This window comes from Accipiter gentilis, chromosome W (genome assembly GCF_929443795.1).
Source record: "Accipiter gentilis chromosome W, bAccGen1.1, whole genome shotgun sequence".
Classification (NCBI taxonomy): domain Eukaryota; kingdom Metazoa; phylum Chordata; class Aves; order Accipitriformes; family Accipitridae; genus Astur; species Astur gentilis.
The window spans coordinates 14,384,024-14,402,868 of record NC_064918.1 but is presented as its reverse complement, the minus strand read 5'-3'; the positions used below and the strand labels follow the sequence as shown (position 1 = coordinate 14,402,868).

The following is an 18,845-nucleotide window of genomic DNA, read 5'->3' as shown; positions in this document are numbered from 1 at the left end:
GCAGGCCACAGTTTGCTTTCACTTGGAGGGGTGTCCAGTACACCTGGAATCGACAGCTCCAGGGGTGAAAACACAGCCCCACCATTTTCCATGGACTGATCCAGGCTGCACTAGAAAAAGGTGAAGCTCCAGAGCACCTGCAATATTTTGATAACATCATCGTATGGGGCAATACGGCAGAAGAAGTTTTTGAGAAAGGGAAGAAAATAATCCAAATCCTTTTGAAGGCTGGTTTTGCCATAAAAGAAAGTAAGGTCAAGGAACTTTCACAGGAGATCCAGTTCTTAGGAGTAAAATGGCAAGATGGGCGTTGTCAGATACCTGCGGATGTGATCAACAAAATAGCAGCTGTGTCCTCACCGACTAATAAAAAGGAAACACAGGCTTTCTTAGGTGTTGTGGGTTTTTGGAGAATGCATATTCCAAATTACAGTCACAGTCAAATTGTAAGCCCTCTCTACCAAGTTACTCGGAAGAAGAACGATTTTAAATGGGGGCCTGAGCAACAACAAGCCTTTGAACAGTTTAAACGGAACATTGTTCATGCAGTAGCTCTTGGGCCAGTCTGGACAGGACAAGATATTAAAAATGTGCTCTACGCTGCGGCTGGGGAGAATGGCCCTACCTGGAGCCTTTGGCAGAAAGCACCTGGGGAGACCCGAGGCCGACCCCTGGGGTTTTGGAGTCGAGGATATCGAGGATCCGAGGCTCGCTATACTCCAACTAAAGAAGAGATCTTGGCAGCATATGGAGGAGTTTGTGCCGCCTCAGAAGTGGTTGGTACTGAAACACAGCTCTTCTTAGCACCCCGACTGCCAGTGCTGGGCTGGATGTTCAAAGGGAAAGTTTCCTCTACGCATCACGCGACTGACGCCACGTGGAGTAAGTGGATCGCACTGATCACACAGCGAGCTCGCATAGGAAACCCCAGTCGCCCAGGAATGTTAGAAGTGATCACGGACTGGCCAAAAGGCAAAGATTTTGGAATGTCGCCAGAGAAAGAGGTGACACGGGCTGAAGAAGCCCCGCTGTATAATAAACTGCCAGAAAATGAGAGGCAATATGCCCTCTTCACTGATGGGTCCTGTCGCGTTGTGGGAAAGCATCGAAGGTGGAAGGCTGCTGTATGGAGTCCTACACGACTAGTCGCAGAAACTGCTGAAGGAGAAGTTGAATCGAGTCAGTTTGCAGAGGTGAAAGCCATCCAGCTAGCGTTAGACATTGCTGAAAGGGAGAAGTGGCCAGTGCTCTATCTCTATACTGACTCATGGATGGTGGCAAATGCCCTATGGGGGTGGCTACAGCAATGGAAGAAGGGCAACTGGCAGCGCAGAGGTAAACCCATCTACCTGTGCACTGTGGCAAGATATTGCTGTTTGGCTAGAGAATCTGCTTGTAAAAGTACGTCACGTAGATGCTCATGTACCCAGGAGTCGAGCCAGTGAAGAACATGAAAACAACTAGCAGGCAGATCAGGCCGCCAAGATTGAAGTGTCTCAGGTGGACCTGGACTGGCAAAATAAGGGTGAGCTATTTATGGCTCAGTGGGCCCACGATACCTCAGGCCATCAGGGAAGAGATGCAACATATAGATGGGCTCAAGATCGAGGGGTGGACTTGACCATGGACACTATCGCGCAGGTCATCCATGAATGTGAAACATGTGCTGCAATTAAGCAAGCCAAGCAGCAAAAACCCCTGTCGCATGGAGGGCGATGGCTGAAATATAAACAGTGGGAGGCCTGGCAGATTGACTATATCACACTCCCACGAACACGCCAAGGCAAGTGCCATGTGCTTACAATGGTGGAAGCAACCACTGGATGGCTGGAAACATACCCTGTGTCCCATGCCACTGCCCAGAACACTATCCTGGGCCTTGAAGAGAAAATTTTATGGCAACACCGCACCCTAGAAAGAATTGAGTCGGACAACGGGACTCACTTCCAAAACAACCTCGTAGACACCTGGGCCAAAGAACATGGCATTGAGTGGGTATATCACATCCCTTATCACGCACCAGTCTCCGGAAAAATTCAACGATACAATGGACTGCTGAAAACTACATTGAGAGCGATGGGGGGTGGAACTTTCAAGCATTGGGATACACATTTAACAAAAGCCACCTGGTTAGTTAATACTAGAGGATCCGCCAATCGGGCTGGCCCCGCCCAACCAAGAGTTCCACATACTGTAGAAGGGGATAAAGTCCCTGTAGTGCGCATGAGGAGTATGTTAGGAAAGACAGTCTGGGTTAGTCCTCCCTCAAGCAGAGGCAAACCCATTCAAGGGGTTGTTTTTGCTCAAGGACCTGGGTACACCTGGTGGGTGATGCAGAAGGATGGGGAAGTTCGATGTGTACCTCAGGGAGATTTGATTTTGGGAGAGAATAGCCAGTGAATTGGGCTGTATGATATTTAACTGCTAAATAACCTGCCAATGCATGTCATTGTATCTATAGTGTCTATATGCCATATCAAGGGTATTATTGTGAGAATTATCCAAATGACTACAGGATGGACTTCTGAAACTGAGCCAAGTACAACAGCAATAGAACTTGAACTGGCACCCAGCAATTTCCTCAAGATCAACATCTTCGACCTGCAGACCAAGGGCATGAGTTGCACCAAATGTACTAGCCACAAGTTCCAGAGGCAGCATACAACAACCCAACATCTCACACTATCTCTCTCTTATTCTGAAGAACTGTTACAACAGATAGAGCCCCAAAATCGATGGACACATTAGAGGGATAGCCCATAGGCTAAAGGAACACCGTGTGTGTGTGTGCGAGGTTGGGGAGTGGAGTCCATATACTTATATATATGACAAGGAAAGTAGTAGTGGTTGATTGGAAAAAATGTAAGATCTGGGCATGATGTAGATGGTATAGAATAAGGGGTGGATAATGTCCTGGGTTCAGCTGGGATAGAGTTAATTTTTACAGGAACCTGGGAGGTGGGGGCATAGCCGGGGCAGCTGACCTGGACTAGCCAAGGAGCTATTCCATACCATGTGCCATCATGCTCAGTATATAAATGGGGAGCGAGCCGGGGGGTGGTCTCTGTTTTCGGTGGGGGAAGTGGCGGAGCGTTGGGTCCCGGGTGGTGAGCAGTTGCACTGTGCATCACACTTTTTGTATGATTTTCATTAGTGCTGTTGTTGTTGTTGCAATTTTTCTTTGTGTTTGTTCCAGTAAACTGCCTTTATCTCAACCCTTGAGGTTCCAGTTTCTTTTTCTTTTCTCTCCTCCGTCTCCTCCCCATCCCACCGGAGGGGGGCGGAGGAGTGAGCGAGCGGCTGCGTGGTCCTTTGTTACCGGCTGGGCTGAAACCATGACAGAGGGGGAGGAGATGCTCCAGGTGCTGGAGCAGAGATTCCCCTGCAGCCCGTGGTGAATACCCTGGTGCGGCAGGCTGTCCCCCTGCAGTCCAGGGAGGTCCACGGTGGAGCAGATATTCACTTGCAGCCCGTGGAAGACCCCACGCCAGAGCAGGTGGGTTTCCGAAGGAGGCTGTGACCCTGTGGGAACCCTGCGCTGGAGTAGGTTCCTGGCAGGACCTGCGGATCTGTGGAGAGAGGAGCCCACCGAGCAGGTTTTCTGGCAGGACTTGTGACCCCGTGGGGGACCCACGCTGGAGCAGTGTGCTCCTGAAGGACTGCGCACCGTGGAATGGACCCATGCTGGAGCAGTTCGTGAAGAACTGCAGCCCGTGGGAATGGCCCACGTTGGAAAAGTTTGTGGAGGATTCTCTCCCGTGCATGGGACCCCATGCTGGAGCAGGGGAAGAGTGTGATGAGCCCTCGCCCTGAGGAGGTGAAGCGGCAGAAAATAACGTGTGATGACCATAAACCACATCCCTGTACCCCTGTGCCGCTGGGGGGGCTTGGTGGTGAAATCCGGGAGTGAAATGGCCGGGAAGAAGGGAGGGTCGTGGGAAGGTGTTATGAGATTTCCTTTTATTTCTCATTACCTTGCTCTGGTTTATTTGTAATAAATTGAGTTAATTTTTCCAAATTGAGTCTGTTTTGCCCGTGATGGTAATTAGTGAATGATCTCTCCTGTCCTTATCTTTACCCACAAGCTTTTTGTTATATTTTTCTCTCCCCTGTCCAGCTGAGGATGGGGGAGTGATAGAATGGCTTTGGTGGGCACCTGGTGTTCAGCCAGGGTCAACCCATCACAATAGCGAACAGGGAGAAAAGTCTGTTCCTTTCTTTGAAAATTGGTTGTCACATTCTTTCTCGGCTTTCTGTAAGTTAACAGATGGGTCATTTTTTATAGAATCACAAAGTAAGGAGTTATTTGTTTGGCAGGTTACAACTGAGAGGTGCTGCTATGTAGCTTCCCTTTTGTTCTTTTGCCTTATTTGATTCCATAAAACAGGGATCAGAAGCAGTTTATTATTTTCATGCTGAACATATTAAATTGCTTGATGAGGATCTTTTACTGGGCAGGAGCTCTCCTGTCAAGAATACCTGGAAAGACTCTTAGAAGATAAGCTTAACCAATATTAGCACTTTATGTTGTTTCTATTGTCCAATAAAATAAATATGCCTGGATGTTCCTGGAAGAGTGGGTAAAACCATGAAACGGATTCACCCTTTTTTCTTTCATCTTTAAGAGACTTACCAGTTATGACTCATCACCTCTACTATAACAATTGTGAACAGATTCTTTTTATAGGAGCAAGATTCTGTCCCCTGAATAAGGGTGTACTTTGAACAAAAGTGCATTGCAAATGCTTCCATCGTTGGATGGCCTTTATTTAACAGGGAACTTGAGTTGCTGGTTTTGGCTGGGATAGAGTTAATTTTTTCCATATTAGCTTGTATGGGACTATGTTTTGGATTTGTGCTGAAAACAGTGTTGATAATACAGGGATGTTTTTGTTACTGCTGAGCAGTGCTTACCCAGAGTCAAGGCCTTTTCTGCTTCTCACCCCACCCCACCCCACCAGTGAGTAGGCTGGGGGTGCACAAGAAGTTGGGAGGGGACACGACAGGGACAGCTGACCCGAACTGACCAAAGGGATATTCCATACCATGTGATGCCATGCTCAGCAGTAAAACTGGGGGAAGAAGGAGGAAGAAGGGATGTTTGGAGCTATGGTGTTTGTCTTCCCAAGTTAGGCGTGATGGAGCCCTGCTTTCCTGGAGATGGCTGAACACCTGCCTGCCGATGGGAAGTGGGGAATGAATTCCTTGTTTTGCTTTGCTTGCATGCACGGCTTCTGGTTTACCTATTAAACTGTCTTTATCTCAACGTACAAGCTTTCTCACTTTTACCCTTCTGATTCTCTCCCTCATCCCACTGGAGGGGAGTGAGTGAGTGGCTGTGTGGGGCTTAGTTGCCAGCTGGGTTGAACCACGCCACTATGAAACCCATTAGTCCTCAGACCTTAACTTCTTGTATTGCTTCTAGACTAACTAACTTTAGCGTAGCTGTTTGCTATAATCTTTTGCAGAGAGAACTAATTCTATTTTTGATTTAACAATAAGGAAGTTGCTATTTAAAACCTGGAAATCTGTATATAGGGTTGAGTCAATATATGTGATTTTTTGTGGAATGTAATGCTGTTTCTGTATACAGGTAAAAACTGGTAAATTTGAACAAACTTGATTTACATTCTGCTTGCATGCTACCAAAGGCCAATGACTGGTTGTTAGCACTAGGGCTCTTGTCAGTTGATTCGGGACAATCTACCTGGTTGGATTTATAGTTTACTAGAACTATTTCCTATTTGGTTAAGCTTTTAGGAAGAGGCAAGACCTATAAGGCTTTCAGTGAGAGTATGGGGGGCGGTTTGCTTAATTTAGAGAGGGTGAGGTTAATTTACTTATGTATAAGCATTAATATGGTTATGGTGATTAGACTGTAAATCTAAATGATTAGGGTGTGTTCAGAGGTTTTTTGCTTCATATAAAATAAATTAAACACTTTATTGCCTTGTTGCATTTGAGAGAGTAAACAAAGTACAGATTACAAACCAATTAAGATGGCCAACTTCCTACTTATTTTTATTTGCAAGTTGCTGTTTAGACTAATCTGCAGTCTAGAAAGTTTCTCTTCTGTCTCATTTGTTTGCTTTGGAGTTCATCCAAAAGGCACTTGCTTAAGTAGTTTCTCATAACTTTTAGAAATCTACATACCAGTTGAAAAATATTTGCTTATATTAATCTAGGTACATAATTTGTAATAAAATTCTGTATCTTCTCAGTCTGTTTTATGTTTGCTTAAATGAAATGTCTATTTTAAATTTTCAGATGCCTTCAGTAACCATAGAATGTGCAGTAAGAAATGGACATGGCCATTAGAATGCCAAAATATATTGTGAAAACATGAGTATTTTCAGGAGACAGGTTTTTCTTAAAGAACAAGTAGCTGCATATTTTGAAGGACAAGTTGAGTTAGATGGTCCTCAAAATTCCAAATTATGCTTGGATTCAGCTTTCAGTAAAGCTATGTTGGCCTCTAATAAAGTTGAGGGGTGGCAGTCAAAAAGATTGTTAGATAAACCAGGTAATAAAATGGGTATTTTAACACATGAAATGGATAGCTCTGGGATGCTTACAAGTTAAGCATCTTTGTTGATCTTATTGGAAACTATGAAGTTGATGTCATATGCTGGTTCTGGCTGTGATAGCAAAATTTTCAGCTACATATCATGGGTATATGCAAATGTAAGTGATTTTCTAATGAATGATCTTGCGTTAATCTTTAAAGTCATGCTCCAGACGTTACTTGATCTTCAGACAGTTATTGCTATCTTTCATAACTTAATGTTATGTTAACATAATGTTAGTTTACAAAATTATTAACAGTTTTCTAGGTTTTCTGTTAATTTGCAGTTTAATGATGTTGTCCTACTTTCCTACTTATCAATTGCATTTGAATTAGCATAAGGTTAAAAAAATCTATTACAAGTTTAGTAATTTGTAGACATTCGTCTGATCACCCCGTGGGACTCGGCACAGGGTCCACCATACCCTGGGCCACAGAGCACTGACACCAATATGAGGATGCTGCAAATGGCGTTTATTCAACTGCGTCACGCCCTTATATACTGTCTGTCGGTCATCCCGCCTCCTTTAACCCTTCTCTTTCCGTACATCGCGAGATCTTCCGAGCGCCAATCCCTACAAGTCCCCCCTCACTATGGCGGATGACCGACGGTACAAACTGGCGTTACAGCTATAAGTGATCCCACCACCTCATGGTAATTCGTGTACTGGTGGGTACCCGCACTCTGTATAAAGAGTTTCCGCACGCAAACAGTCAGTGCTGGTATCCCACAACAAACCATAATAACCACCACCAAAAGGATTCCAAATAGGGTCAACGTTTTTCAGTCAATCAAAGACAGGAGCCATTGCCAGGTCGACGAGAGGAGATTGTCAAGCCACTGTCACCTGCCTCCTGTAATTGATTGGCTTTGTCTAAAAGCATATCATAGTCCCCTGCTTATGGGGTACACACAGCGGTTGCTGTAAAGTGGATCTGCGGTGTTCAAAACATCGGTCACACCATTTTGATGTTCGGCTGGTGCGTCTCCAGAGTTGTTGTCCACAGCGGTCATACTTGGTAAGCACCCAAAGGTCACAGCGACCACAGTGCAGGTACTTAGATGATCTTTTGAATGGCATCCTGCAAAATAACTCACAATAAATCGTTATTGACTGAGGCCTGGTTTCAACCACCGTGCCGGCACCCAGCGCACACGTGAGTCTGGGTGCTCTGATGATTGTACTGTAGCATACCCTCTTCCCTGTGTCACCAAGCGCCTCCCACCTTCCCACTTTCCTGTTTCTGGGTCTTTCTTGTTGGGTCTCAACTAGTGCTGCTTGTAATCTGTTTGTCCAAGCTTCTTTCTAAATCAAGAAAAAGGTGTGAGTCAAAATCATACTACAAAACTGTCGCGAATCCCAGGGAGTCAGTGAACCTGAAAAAAACACATCTAAAAGAGCCTGTCATGGGATGTCCTAAGCCGTAATCATCCACGGTCTTCTTCACTTGTTGCAAAAGCTTGCTATCTAACGGAGACCACTCCACCCCTACACCACCTGGACCAGCTCGGACTGGGCAAACTAAAGGGGGTCCTTCAAAACGTATGCCGTCCATAACGCATTCCCTTGCTACAATTTTCCAGTCTGGCAACGTGACCTTCGGTGAATCGGGAACTCCTTTCTGTTCCCCAGCTGCTTGTAGCAGCTGCCGCTGTTGCTTCACCTGCTCCTGTATCTCCTCTACTACTCGCTGCAACATCTGCAGCGGATCTGTAGCTGAGTCGGGCGCAGGTATTAAAGGCATAGGCGTTGCCTTTTCACTGGCTGCTGCCGACTGCGCCTTACAGCCGGAGATAGCCTTTTGTTTTACCGCTGCGTGCGGCGGACGACAGCGGTTTCCGCCCACCAGTTGCCACGCCTCCTCTAACCGTTGAGCCGACCCCTCGATTGAGTCCGGCCCACTCTCTTCCTCTTCCGCTACGAGCGGAAGAGGGAGTGTCCTGACTTTCCTTCCTCCTTCCTTTGGCCGTGCTCCGCCTCTCCCGACCTCCGGAGAGACATCCGGGGAGAAAGCGGATGTCGGCGCCATCTTAGGGTGCGCTTGTGGCGCGGTTCGCAAAACACGTCCCGGCACCCAATCCTCCGGATCATACAGGGGAACCGCTCCCTCCTCTACCTGCTCCTTTTCTGATCCCTTCATCACAGCCCTCTCCGCCTCCTCTAGTCTCTGCCTCTCCTTCTCCCGTCTCCTTTGCTCAGCCACGGGTTCCTCTGCCTCCTGAATTAACTGTCGCTCTTTCTCCCGCTCTTCCTCTCTCGCCCATTCACGCTCCCGTTCAAACTCCTCCCAAGGGTATCCCGGTGGTTCGGCCGGTGCCGACGGCTGCACTGGGAGCACCAGAGGCGTCTGCTCCGCTACCTCCGTCAGCCCTTCTGTCCGCGCCTCCCCATCCGCCTGCACGCCCCGATCCGCCTGCGCGTGCATCAATCTCTTTGCTTCCTTCCATGTTAAGCCCTCCTCCCGCACTTTCCTGAAAATCGCCCTAATCCGCCCCCACGTCTTTAACTCCGGACCATGCTGCGTCGCCATAGCCCGTTCCGCTAAAGCCGCGGTGCATTTCGGCCAGCACTCAGGAGACAATATGTCCCCCGGGCGCTCTATCGCTTCCTCTTTCAGGAGCCGCTCTAGGCAAGCTTTCGCTTCTTTTTGTCCCATAGGGATTTTTACCTCTCTAGAGCACGAGTCCAACACCTTCAGGACTCCTTCCATGCCTGGCCAGGCCTTCGATTACGCCCCGCGTAATCCGCCGATGTCCAATCACGTCGGGGTCACCACTTGTAGACATTCGTCTGATCACCCCGTGGGACTCGGCACAGGGTCCACCATACCCTGGGCCACAGAGCACTGACACCAATATGAGGATGCTGCAAATGGCGTTTATTCAACTGCGTCACGCCCTTATATACTGTCTGTCGGTCATCCCGCCTCCTTTAACCCTTCTCTTTCCGTACATCGCGAGATCTTCCGAGCGCCAATCCCTACAGTAATTTTTCTTGGAGGACAATTTCTTGATTTCCCTCACTGATTTTTTGATTGTCCCTACGAGCTGAAGAGAATCAAATAGCAATACTCATCAAAGTAAGTGATTTTTGGTGCTGTCACTTTCAAAATGGCAAAGCTGAGGTACGTCAAATCCAGCTGGTTCTGTATGTTTAAGAGACACTGCAGCTGGTTTTAGAATAATCTCCTCATTTCAAAATGCTTATGTACAGTCTCTGAGCAGCAGTTCCAAACTGTTTTATGTGGTGGAATTATTGTTTGAGTGCTGCGTTTTGCAGTTAATGTTAATTCCCTTGTTTTAAAAAAAACCCAGCAACCAACCAGAAGTGGAATGAAGTTCAAGAACAAAGAGAAGAAGCAGCAGCAAGTCATTTAGGGAGAAGAACACCCCCCACCCCCCCACCCCCCCACCCCCCCCCCCCATGATGGAAGTGTGGAATGAATGCTTGAAATAGGGTAAAACTAAACCCAGAAAAATGAAAACCACATGAATGAAAACTAATTTCCAAACAACTTTGAGGATTGGTTGGGGTTGGGTTTTTTTGAGCTGATACTTCCCCCCCCCCCCCCCCCCCGATAAGGCTTGTTTTGGTCTTATCTTACAGAAATATAGTATGAGTTGTACTTCAAATCATATTCCTTGTGGTGAAATACAGGATTATTCTAGTGTATGACTTTGTACTTGGTCAGCCAACAATACTGATAAATGAAATTAAAAGCAATTATGTATGGGACCAGAAGGGTCTTATGCTAGCAGGTAAATACAAACTCTGTGTCTGATGAGTGTCTGTATCTGGAGTACCTTTCCCAGGGGGTATCTAAAAAGATTTTTAGGAGTTTTATTAACATTGTAGGCTACATTATGTCAATAGTGGAACAGTACAAGTCTTATGTTTACCAAGCTGTTTTACCACATGCACAGATGGAGCTCTTCATTGGTGTATTTTGAATACCTGAAAACTTACTGTAACTAGCAAAGAAAAGGAAGAAAAATATATTAAGGGAAGGGAAAAATGGATAAGTAAAAACTTAGAGAGCATATGCGAGTAGACTAATTTGTAGGAATGATCATATTTGTGTACATATTTGTACAAATCTCCTTTTTCCCAGTTGCTAACCTATCTGGGGCTATAATTTTTCCATTGGCAAAAGAGAACTTTCTACAGAGGGTGCCTTTTTAGGATCTTTTTGTATTGGCCAAATAGCTGGCAGTAAAACAGGAAATGCAGAGAAGTGTATAGACTTTGTGCAACTACAGAAGAAGACAGCCTTTCTGCTAGGTTGTCACATATTGACTTCTTGCAGTTATTTATACGTAGTTATTAATTTAGTTGAGTAGAACTTTAAATTAATGTGTAGATAGATTATGTTTAAGTAAAGAACAGGAAGGTCAAATGCTAAATCTTTTTTCTCATTTCCTCCTGTAGTGTTGTGGAGGATCCACAGGGGAAATCACGCACAGACCAATGTGATCAAGTGAAGCCCATTTACTACAACTTTTAGCACAGTTATATACCTTATGTGCTTGTGCACGCGCCTTATACAATACTCTAATTGGTCCAATACCCCGTTTCACGTGACACTATCTTATCCTCTATTGGCTGCTCAAGCTTCTTCACGAGGTGTCCAGCAGTTACTTATCTCATTCTTCGGCATCCAGGAGTTGCTTGTCAGGCTCTTCTTATCTTCCTTTTTCCCAGCGTACAAGGACACAGCGTCCTTGTCTGCTCCAGCACTTTGTAAACTTATGCTTCGTTCCCAGCTAACGGCTGGATTGCTCACATGCCCTCGCCCAGCCAAGAAATCCTCAACACTGTAGTAGTTCTCACTTTCCCAGTAACATCTGTTTTCACCCAGGCTGTGATGAATGTAGGTTAGATACTGTACCTTAGTGTGGATGAAGCTCAAGATGATGACTCACAAGAGGGGCTAATCAGTGTAGTTACTATTGCTCTGCTTCTGGACATTGGACACTACAGTCTTGAGGTCAATAACCAGATGGGGTGATGATTGTTCCAAACATTGAGAGTCTGTATGACAGTTTCTAGTGTGGGTTGGGAATATAATGTCCAATAACTGCTAAACATAAAAACCTCTTTTTAGTTATCAGTAATTAAACTGGTTGCATGGTAGTAATTTCTCATTGTGAGCCTTCCTCAAACTGTTGAGGACTTGTCTGTTGTGGTGTATTGGGTTTGTGTGGCAAGGCTTTGGTAGCGGGGGGGCTACAGGGGTGGCTTCTGTGAGAAGTTGCTAGAAGCTTCCCCTATGTCTGATAGAGCCAATGCCAGCTGGCTCCAAGATGGACCCGCTGTTGGCCAAGGCCAAGCCAATCAGCAACAGTGGTAGTGCCTCTGTGATAACATATTTAAGAAGGGGAAAAGAGTTGCTGTGGGACAGAAACAGCTGCCGGAGAGAGGAGTGAGAACATGTAAGAGAAACAACCCTGTAGACACCAAGGTCAGCAAAGGAGGGGGAGGAGGTGCTCCAGCTGCTGGAGCAGAGATTCCCCTGCAGCCTGTGGTGAAGACCATGGTGAGGCAAGCTGTCCCCTTGCAGCCCAGGAAGGTCCATGGTGGAGCAGATCTCCACCTGCAGCCCATGGAGGTCCATGGTGAAGCAGGTTGCTGTCCAAAGGAGGCTGTGACCCCGTGGGAAGCCTGTGCTGGAGCAGGCTCCTGGCAGGACCTGTGGACCCGTGGAGAGAGGAGTCCATGCTGGAGCAGGTTTTCTGGCAGGACTTGTGACTCTGCAGGGGACCCATGCTGGAACGGTCTGTTCCTGAAGGACTGCACCCTGTGGAAGGGACCCACGCTGTAGCAGTTCATGAAGAATTGTAGCCCGTGGGATGGACTCATGTTGGAGCAGTTCATGGAGGACTGTTTCCTGTGGGAGGGACCCCATGCTGGAGCAGGGGAAGAGTGTGAGGAGTCTTCCCCCTGAGGAGGAAGGAGCGGCAGAGACAATGTTTGATGAACTGACTGTAACCCCCGTTCCCTGTCCCCCTGCACCACTGTGTGTGGGGTAGGTAGAAAATTCAGGAGTGAAGCTGTGCCTGGGAAGAAGGGAGGGGTGGGGGGAAGGTATTTTAAGATTTGGTTTTATTTCTCATTACCCTACTCTGGTAATAAATTATGTTAATTTTCCCCAAGTTGAGTCTGTTTTGCCTGTGATGGTAATTGGTGAGTGATCTTTCCCTGTCCTTCTCTCGACTCATGAGCCTTTCATTATATTTTATCTCCCCTGTCCAGCTGAGGGGGGAGTGATAGAGTGGCTTTGGTGGGCACCTGGTGGCTAGCCACGGTCAACCCACCACATATGGAAATGCTGGATTGGGGTTTTCAAAGTTACTCTTAAGGGTTGGTATTTATGCAGTCCCTTCCACTTGTTTTTTAAAATATGAGACTCCTGTAACTTATAGCCATTTCAGAAACTGATGAACTGTTTCTTGCATCCCTTTGTCTGACTGCTGTAGAGCATGCTTGTTAGCTGACTGCACTCTGAACCTTCCCCTCCTCCTAAGGAGACTGGAGGATTGACAGATGTTTCATAATCCATTTCTCATCCAAAGAGAGTACTTCATACATGCTACTAAGTTTTAATTAGTTTACTTATGTAAGAATCAAGTTCTTCATTACTGAAGTTCAGTAATCCCTAGCATGAGGACTACACACAGACCTTTTTAAAAGCAAACATCAGGTTTCTGCTAATGAGTTGGGTGGTTTGAAGAAACTCTTATGTCCTGCATTGTTGTTTAAGAATTATGATGTACCTCTTGCTGCTGCTTTGGCAGCAAATTTCATTTGCTAACATGGGATCTGTTATCACTCTACATGCCAGGAGCACATCTGCTTCCTGTTTTCTATGATATAGGTGAATGCAGGTCTTCTCATTTATACCCTGCCTGTGATAAAAGTTCTGTGATCTATGGAACTGATTTTTTTTCCCACTGTATAATTAAGAGAATAAATTTAGATTTAGATCAAAAAAACTTTTTGGGTTTTGTCCAGTACGGATTTTCTTGAATTTGTGTTTTACACTGACTTCAGGTGGAGCAGAACTGAGCTCTGGCACATGTGAGTGTTTTGTTGTTACTCTGTTACCTGCTTGGAGTCATGCAATTCTTTTCATACTTCTGATGAGCGTATGTAACAGGCAGTGTGATGGTACTTATGAAGGCCCCTCTTCCCCAGTCTTCAAGAGTGGAGGATCATAGCATGCAGGCTTATGGATCCAAATTAATAGGTTGTTCAAACTTTTCTGTGTTTTTCTTCCATGACGGTGGCTTTGCAAAGACACTGTCAGCTTACAGATTGGATTTGTTGTAGGATTCTTGTCACCTATTAAATTAACAGGTTAGACTAATGTAAATCAAAGGTTAAAGAACTCACTAGGCTTTCAGTTTAGCATTGAAGCTTGATAGCACTGTAGACAGTCATGTGACAGTTAAGGTTGGAGGGAATCTTAGGGGTCTCTAGTTGTACTTCCTGCTCAAAGGAGAGTCAGCAAGGAGGTCAGACCACGTGGCTCAGTGTTGCGGTAGAGACAGACACGACAAGTAATAGATCATGCAAAATGGCTACTTTATTGTTCTAACACACCTTTTTATCCCCTTCTTCAGAGTATGTGTTAGTATATGATTGGCTTAGTAACTAACAATTCATGATTGGTGAGTTTGTCAGGACGGTTCTTCTTATCACTATCTTGTTTTCGTACTGGTCTTCTCGGATCTTTCCAGACTTCTCAAGGATATACTACAAGCTGCTCAAGGTCGCGCTGTTCTCGAATTGTCAGGAATTCCGTAGATTCGTTACATTCCCCGACAATTCCCCCTTTTGTATTTGTGCTAAAAATATCATCCCGCCTGCCCTCTGCAGGGCCCTTTGCAGAAGGCCGAAAAGACAGGGCTACATTAGGAGCACAGTTATCACAATCAAGATCACTACCCCTACAGTCTTGAGCAGAGATATCAACCATCCAGACAATCCCCAACCCTCGAATATCTTTGTCCTTGTGCTAAAAGCAAGAAATCAATTGCGGCTCTATTTTATAGCGTAGCATGTCTGACACTATCAATGTCTAGCAGTAAATCTGATAATACTACACCAGTCTGTATTCAGGGACCCCAGAATTTGTGATTCCTGGGGTGGCAATGAGGGTGAATGCCCGATCCGTGGAAACCAGGCATTCCCATCCATTGAGTCCATGACCTGCTGCACAGGGGTCTCCATCAATAAGTTCTTAAACTTTGTTGATGTCAGTGGAACCCCCTATTAAACCTGTGAAAAAGGGATTGCTTGGTGTTGCTGTACTGAGGTATAAGCAATCTTGTCCGGTCATGTCAGCCAGGGTCATCCAGATGTTTTCTTTGGTTTGCGGTGGTATCCATGCCTACGTCCATCCGAGGACTGTGAGGTAGATGAACCATCTGTACATTCTCATGCTGTCTTGCTCCGCAAACTCAGCCCAGCAATCGGTAGGTGCCAGCTTTATGTGGGTGTCCCCATGGAGGCAACGATGGCCTTGCCATACACCAGTCTGATGCTCTTCGGAAAATCCCAGTATTTATACATTTGTAGAGGAACGGGTTTCAGCACACATGGCCAGCGGGTGCCAAAAATCCGCCTCATTTGCAACCTATGACGCATGCGCTCGCTGGCCAGGCGCGCTGCACAAGTCATAGCCATCCTGTCTATTGGTTCATGGGCTTTGTGATGCGGTTGTAATGCACAGAGAATCTTGACCTGTTATGTTGGCCAAGGTGACCTACATGTTAGTTTTTGGCTGAGGTGGTATTCGTATTGCCGCACCATCTAGGATGTTCCAGATGATGATGGTTGTACAAATCAAGCGGGAGTCCATTGTGGGCCTGTATCTGTAGAAACACAAGCATAACCTCGCCCCCAGGTTAATAGCTCACATGGTCCACTCCACTGACCAGTAACTAAATCTTTAATGTGTACTTTGATGCCTCTTTGTAAATTCTGTGTTGAAAAAAGAGAAGTGTTGAAAAAAGGGAGGTAGAGAAGAATTATCCCCATAATAGAGAAAGCTAAGAACATAAACCACGTTATCTAAACATGCCTGTGGTGGTTCCCCAATCATTCCCCCTTTTTGTTTTTGAAGCTGCTGCTTCAGTGTGCCATGTGCACGCAGCTCTACTATTTGTGGAGAACCATTTTGATACACTACTTTGCTGTTCCAGTTGTTGTTTTCATACCATACTACTGCTGCTTTACCTGTTTTTCCAGAACCATCTGTGAAGACAGTAGGGCCTTTCACAGGTTCCGGCTGGCTTAAGCTTTTCTGACCAAATGGTATTTCTCGAGCAAATTTCAGGAGCGGGTGCGACGGTAGATGATACGAGATCTGTCCTTGAAAACCCACCATAGCCACTTGCAGCTTGTAATTGTTTGCCAGATACCATTGAAAGTACCAGTTTTGAACAGGTAAAACAATCGTAGCTGGATCACGTCCTGTTAGTTCTACACATCGTTTTCTGGCTTTTATGATTACATCAGCAATAAGTTCAAACAAGCCAGGAACAGTTTTTCGTGGCCAGAAATGACAAAAACATCCATTCTAAAATATGTAATGGGTCATCCCACTCAGAATTCCACTGCACCAAAGCACCAAATGGCACAGGTTTGTCAATTAGTACAAAAAACTGCACCAATTGAGACAGATCAATTTGAGAAACAAATTTTTTGTGTATACATTGTTCCACCCTGTGAATTACATTTAATGCTTCCTTATTCAATATTCTGGGTTCTGTTGGATCATTGGAATTTTTTAATAAGTCTAATAGAGGTTGTAACTGTGAATTGGTCAGTCCAAGATAGGGCCTGATCCAGTTCAAGGATCCCATTAATTTCTGTACATCACTGAGTGTCTTAACTGCAGGGTTAAGTTTCACAGGTTGGGGCACAACCTGCTTATTTGTAATTGTCATTCCCAAATATTTCCAGGGTGCTATTTTTTGCTCTTTTTCAGGGGCAATAACTAACTCATATTGTTGTAGCAAATTCGTGGCCAAATTTTCCATGCCATTCAACTGCTCCTTGTTGTCTGATGCTAACAGAATGTCATCCATATAGTGATAACTATAACTAGTTGGGAATTTTTCCCTTATAGGTGACAGAGCTTGTGCAACAAACGATTGACAAATGGTTGGTGAATTTTTCATGCCCTGTGGCAGAACTCTCCATTGATATCTTTTTGCTGGTTCTGCATGATTGATAGAAGGCACAGAGAATGCAAAATTTTTTTATTTTTTTTTTGTCTTGGGAAGCTAATGGAATTGTAAAAAAACCCAACCCTTAAGGTCCATGACAATGGTTCCTGAGCAGTGATCTGCCCCCGCCCAGGCCAACTCCCCCCAGTTTATATACTGGGCATGACATCACATGGTATGGAATACCCCTTTGGCCAGTTTGGGTCAGCTGCCCTGGCTATATCCCCTCCCGATTTCTTGTGCCCCTCCAGCCTTCTTGCTGGCTGGGCATGAGAAGCTGAAAAATCCTTGACTTTAGACTAAACACTACTTAGCAACAATTGAAAACATCAGTGTGTTATCAACATTCTTCTCATACTGAATCCAAAACATAACACTATACCAGCTACTAGAAAGAAAATTAACTCTATCCCAGCCAAAATCAGAACACCTTTGTGTCTTCAGAGTTGTTGCTCTCACATATTCTCACTCCTCTCTCCTGGCTGCTGTTGCACAGCAGTTTTTTTTACCTTTTCTTAAATACGTTATCCCAGAGGCGCTACTGCTGTCACTGATTGGCTCAGCTTTGGTCAGCGGTGGGTCCGTCTTGGAGCTGACTGGAACTGGCTTTGTCTGACATGCAGGAAGCTTCTGGCATTTTTTCACAGAAGCCACCCCTGTAGCCCCACTGGCTGCCAAAACCTTGCTATGCAAACCCAATACAGCAGACATCAGTCCTTTGAGGCTATGACTGATTCTTACAGATGCTCCATGAAAATTTATCTGTTGTGCCCAAAAGTATTTTTAGAGGCAGTGTTTTCTAGGGTAGAAAATGCCACCTTCTTGTTTCTAGATGCAAATGTGTGTACCCTTGGGTTTCTTGTTATATTTACCGTTACCTGTGCTCAGAATAGTCAACATGGCCTGTGATTTGCTTTCTGTGATCTTCTTTCCAAGAAACCCAGTGCACATCCAGTTGCCTGAAACAAGATTATCTTCTGTGGATTTGTTCAAGGAGCATCTGTTCCAAATTACGTTGCTGTGCTACTAGTCAACTAGTAATGGATTGACAATGTCTTTTTTGTTATTTATCAAATTTTTTTCTCTGTTAATGTTCTTGGGTTTCTTTGGGATGGGTGCTGTTAAATGTCAAATAGCATGGGCAGGTCCTGTGGGGTCATGCTAGAAATGTATCTTTGTTTACAGGTATATCCCGGAGCCCATAAATCAAACAAACTTATACAGTTTTAAAAGTTGTTTGTTGATATTAGATTGTTCTAATGGATTAAGCAAAACGTTCTAGAGTGCCAAACTGAGTGTCTTTCTTACAGGAGAGTAAGAATATTACATAAAGACTTACTATTTTAAACCCAGTTTAAAAACAATAAGTCTGTTTTCTGTAAGACCTGTTGATTGGTATTCACTGTATAATTTAATTGTTCATAATTAAATCCTTCATTAACTATTTTACTATATAAAAATTATTTTTCTTCACAAAATCTACTTCAGGCTGACAGGCCTATAATTTTTTTAGGGCATCCAGTTTGTTTTAAGTATTGACATAACACTTGTGTTCTTTTTGTTCTTGTGAACTTTTCCAGTTCCAGTTTTTCAAACCTTAATGACAATAAGCATTACCAGTCCAGCTAGTACCTATGCTATCTCTTTCAACATGCTTGTATCCAAGTTATCCAGCTTTGCTGATGTAAAAGTTAATAGCTGCTGTTTAACATCTTCTTGAGTTACTGTTGGAATGGAAACTATTTCACCATCATCATAAGAATGTTATTTGCTTCTTCCTCAGACAGATATATTAAAGTCCTCCTGCTTTTCTATGTTACTGTCAGCAATCCTACAATTTCCATCTAATAATGAAATTCTCCCCCCCTCCCCTGAGGACACATTAAAAACTATTTGTCTAACAATTTTAGGCACTCACTTATCTTTCTGTTCTTTTGCAAATTTTATCATTTTCTTGCAGTATTAATTTCCAGTCAGAAATCTTGTGTTGGGGGGCAACTGATACCTTGTTAATGAAGAGAGATTTTAATCAGGTTGCCTGTG

At 44.8% G+C, this 18,845-nt stretch overlaps 3 protein-coding genes across 5 annotated transcripts in view; 2 read left to right on the top strand and 1 right to left on the bottom strand.

Moving 5' to 3' along the window:
• Positions 1–9,940, bottom strand: part of LOC126035303 (uncharacterized) — a 156,139-nt gene extending 146,199 nt beyond the window's left edge. The window contains exon 1 of the mRNA XM_049793773.1: positions 2,322–9,940. Within this exon, the coding sequence (XP_049649730.1) occupies positions 7,907–9,277 (1,371 nt within the window). The 5' untranslated portion in view covers positions 9,278–9,940 and the 3' untranslated portion in view covers positions 2,322–7,906. The remainder of the gene's footprint in view (positions 1–2,321) is intronic.
• The window catches only part of LOC126035287 (uncharacterized), a 546,802-nt gene that overhangs the window by 3,979 nt on the left and 523,978 nt on the right, over positions 1–18,845 (top strand). The window lies entirely within an intron of this gene.
• The window catches only part of LOC126035290 (ADP-ribosylation factor-like protein 15), a 278,079-nt gene that overhangs the window by 53,494 nt on the left and 205,740 nt on the right, over positions 1–18,845 (top strand). The window lies entirely within an intron of this gene.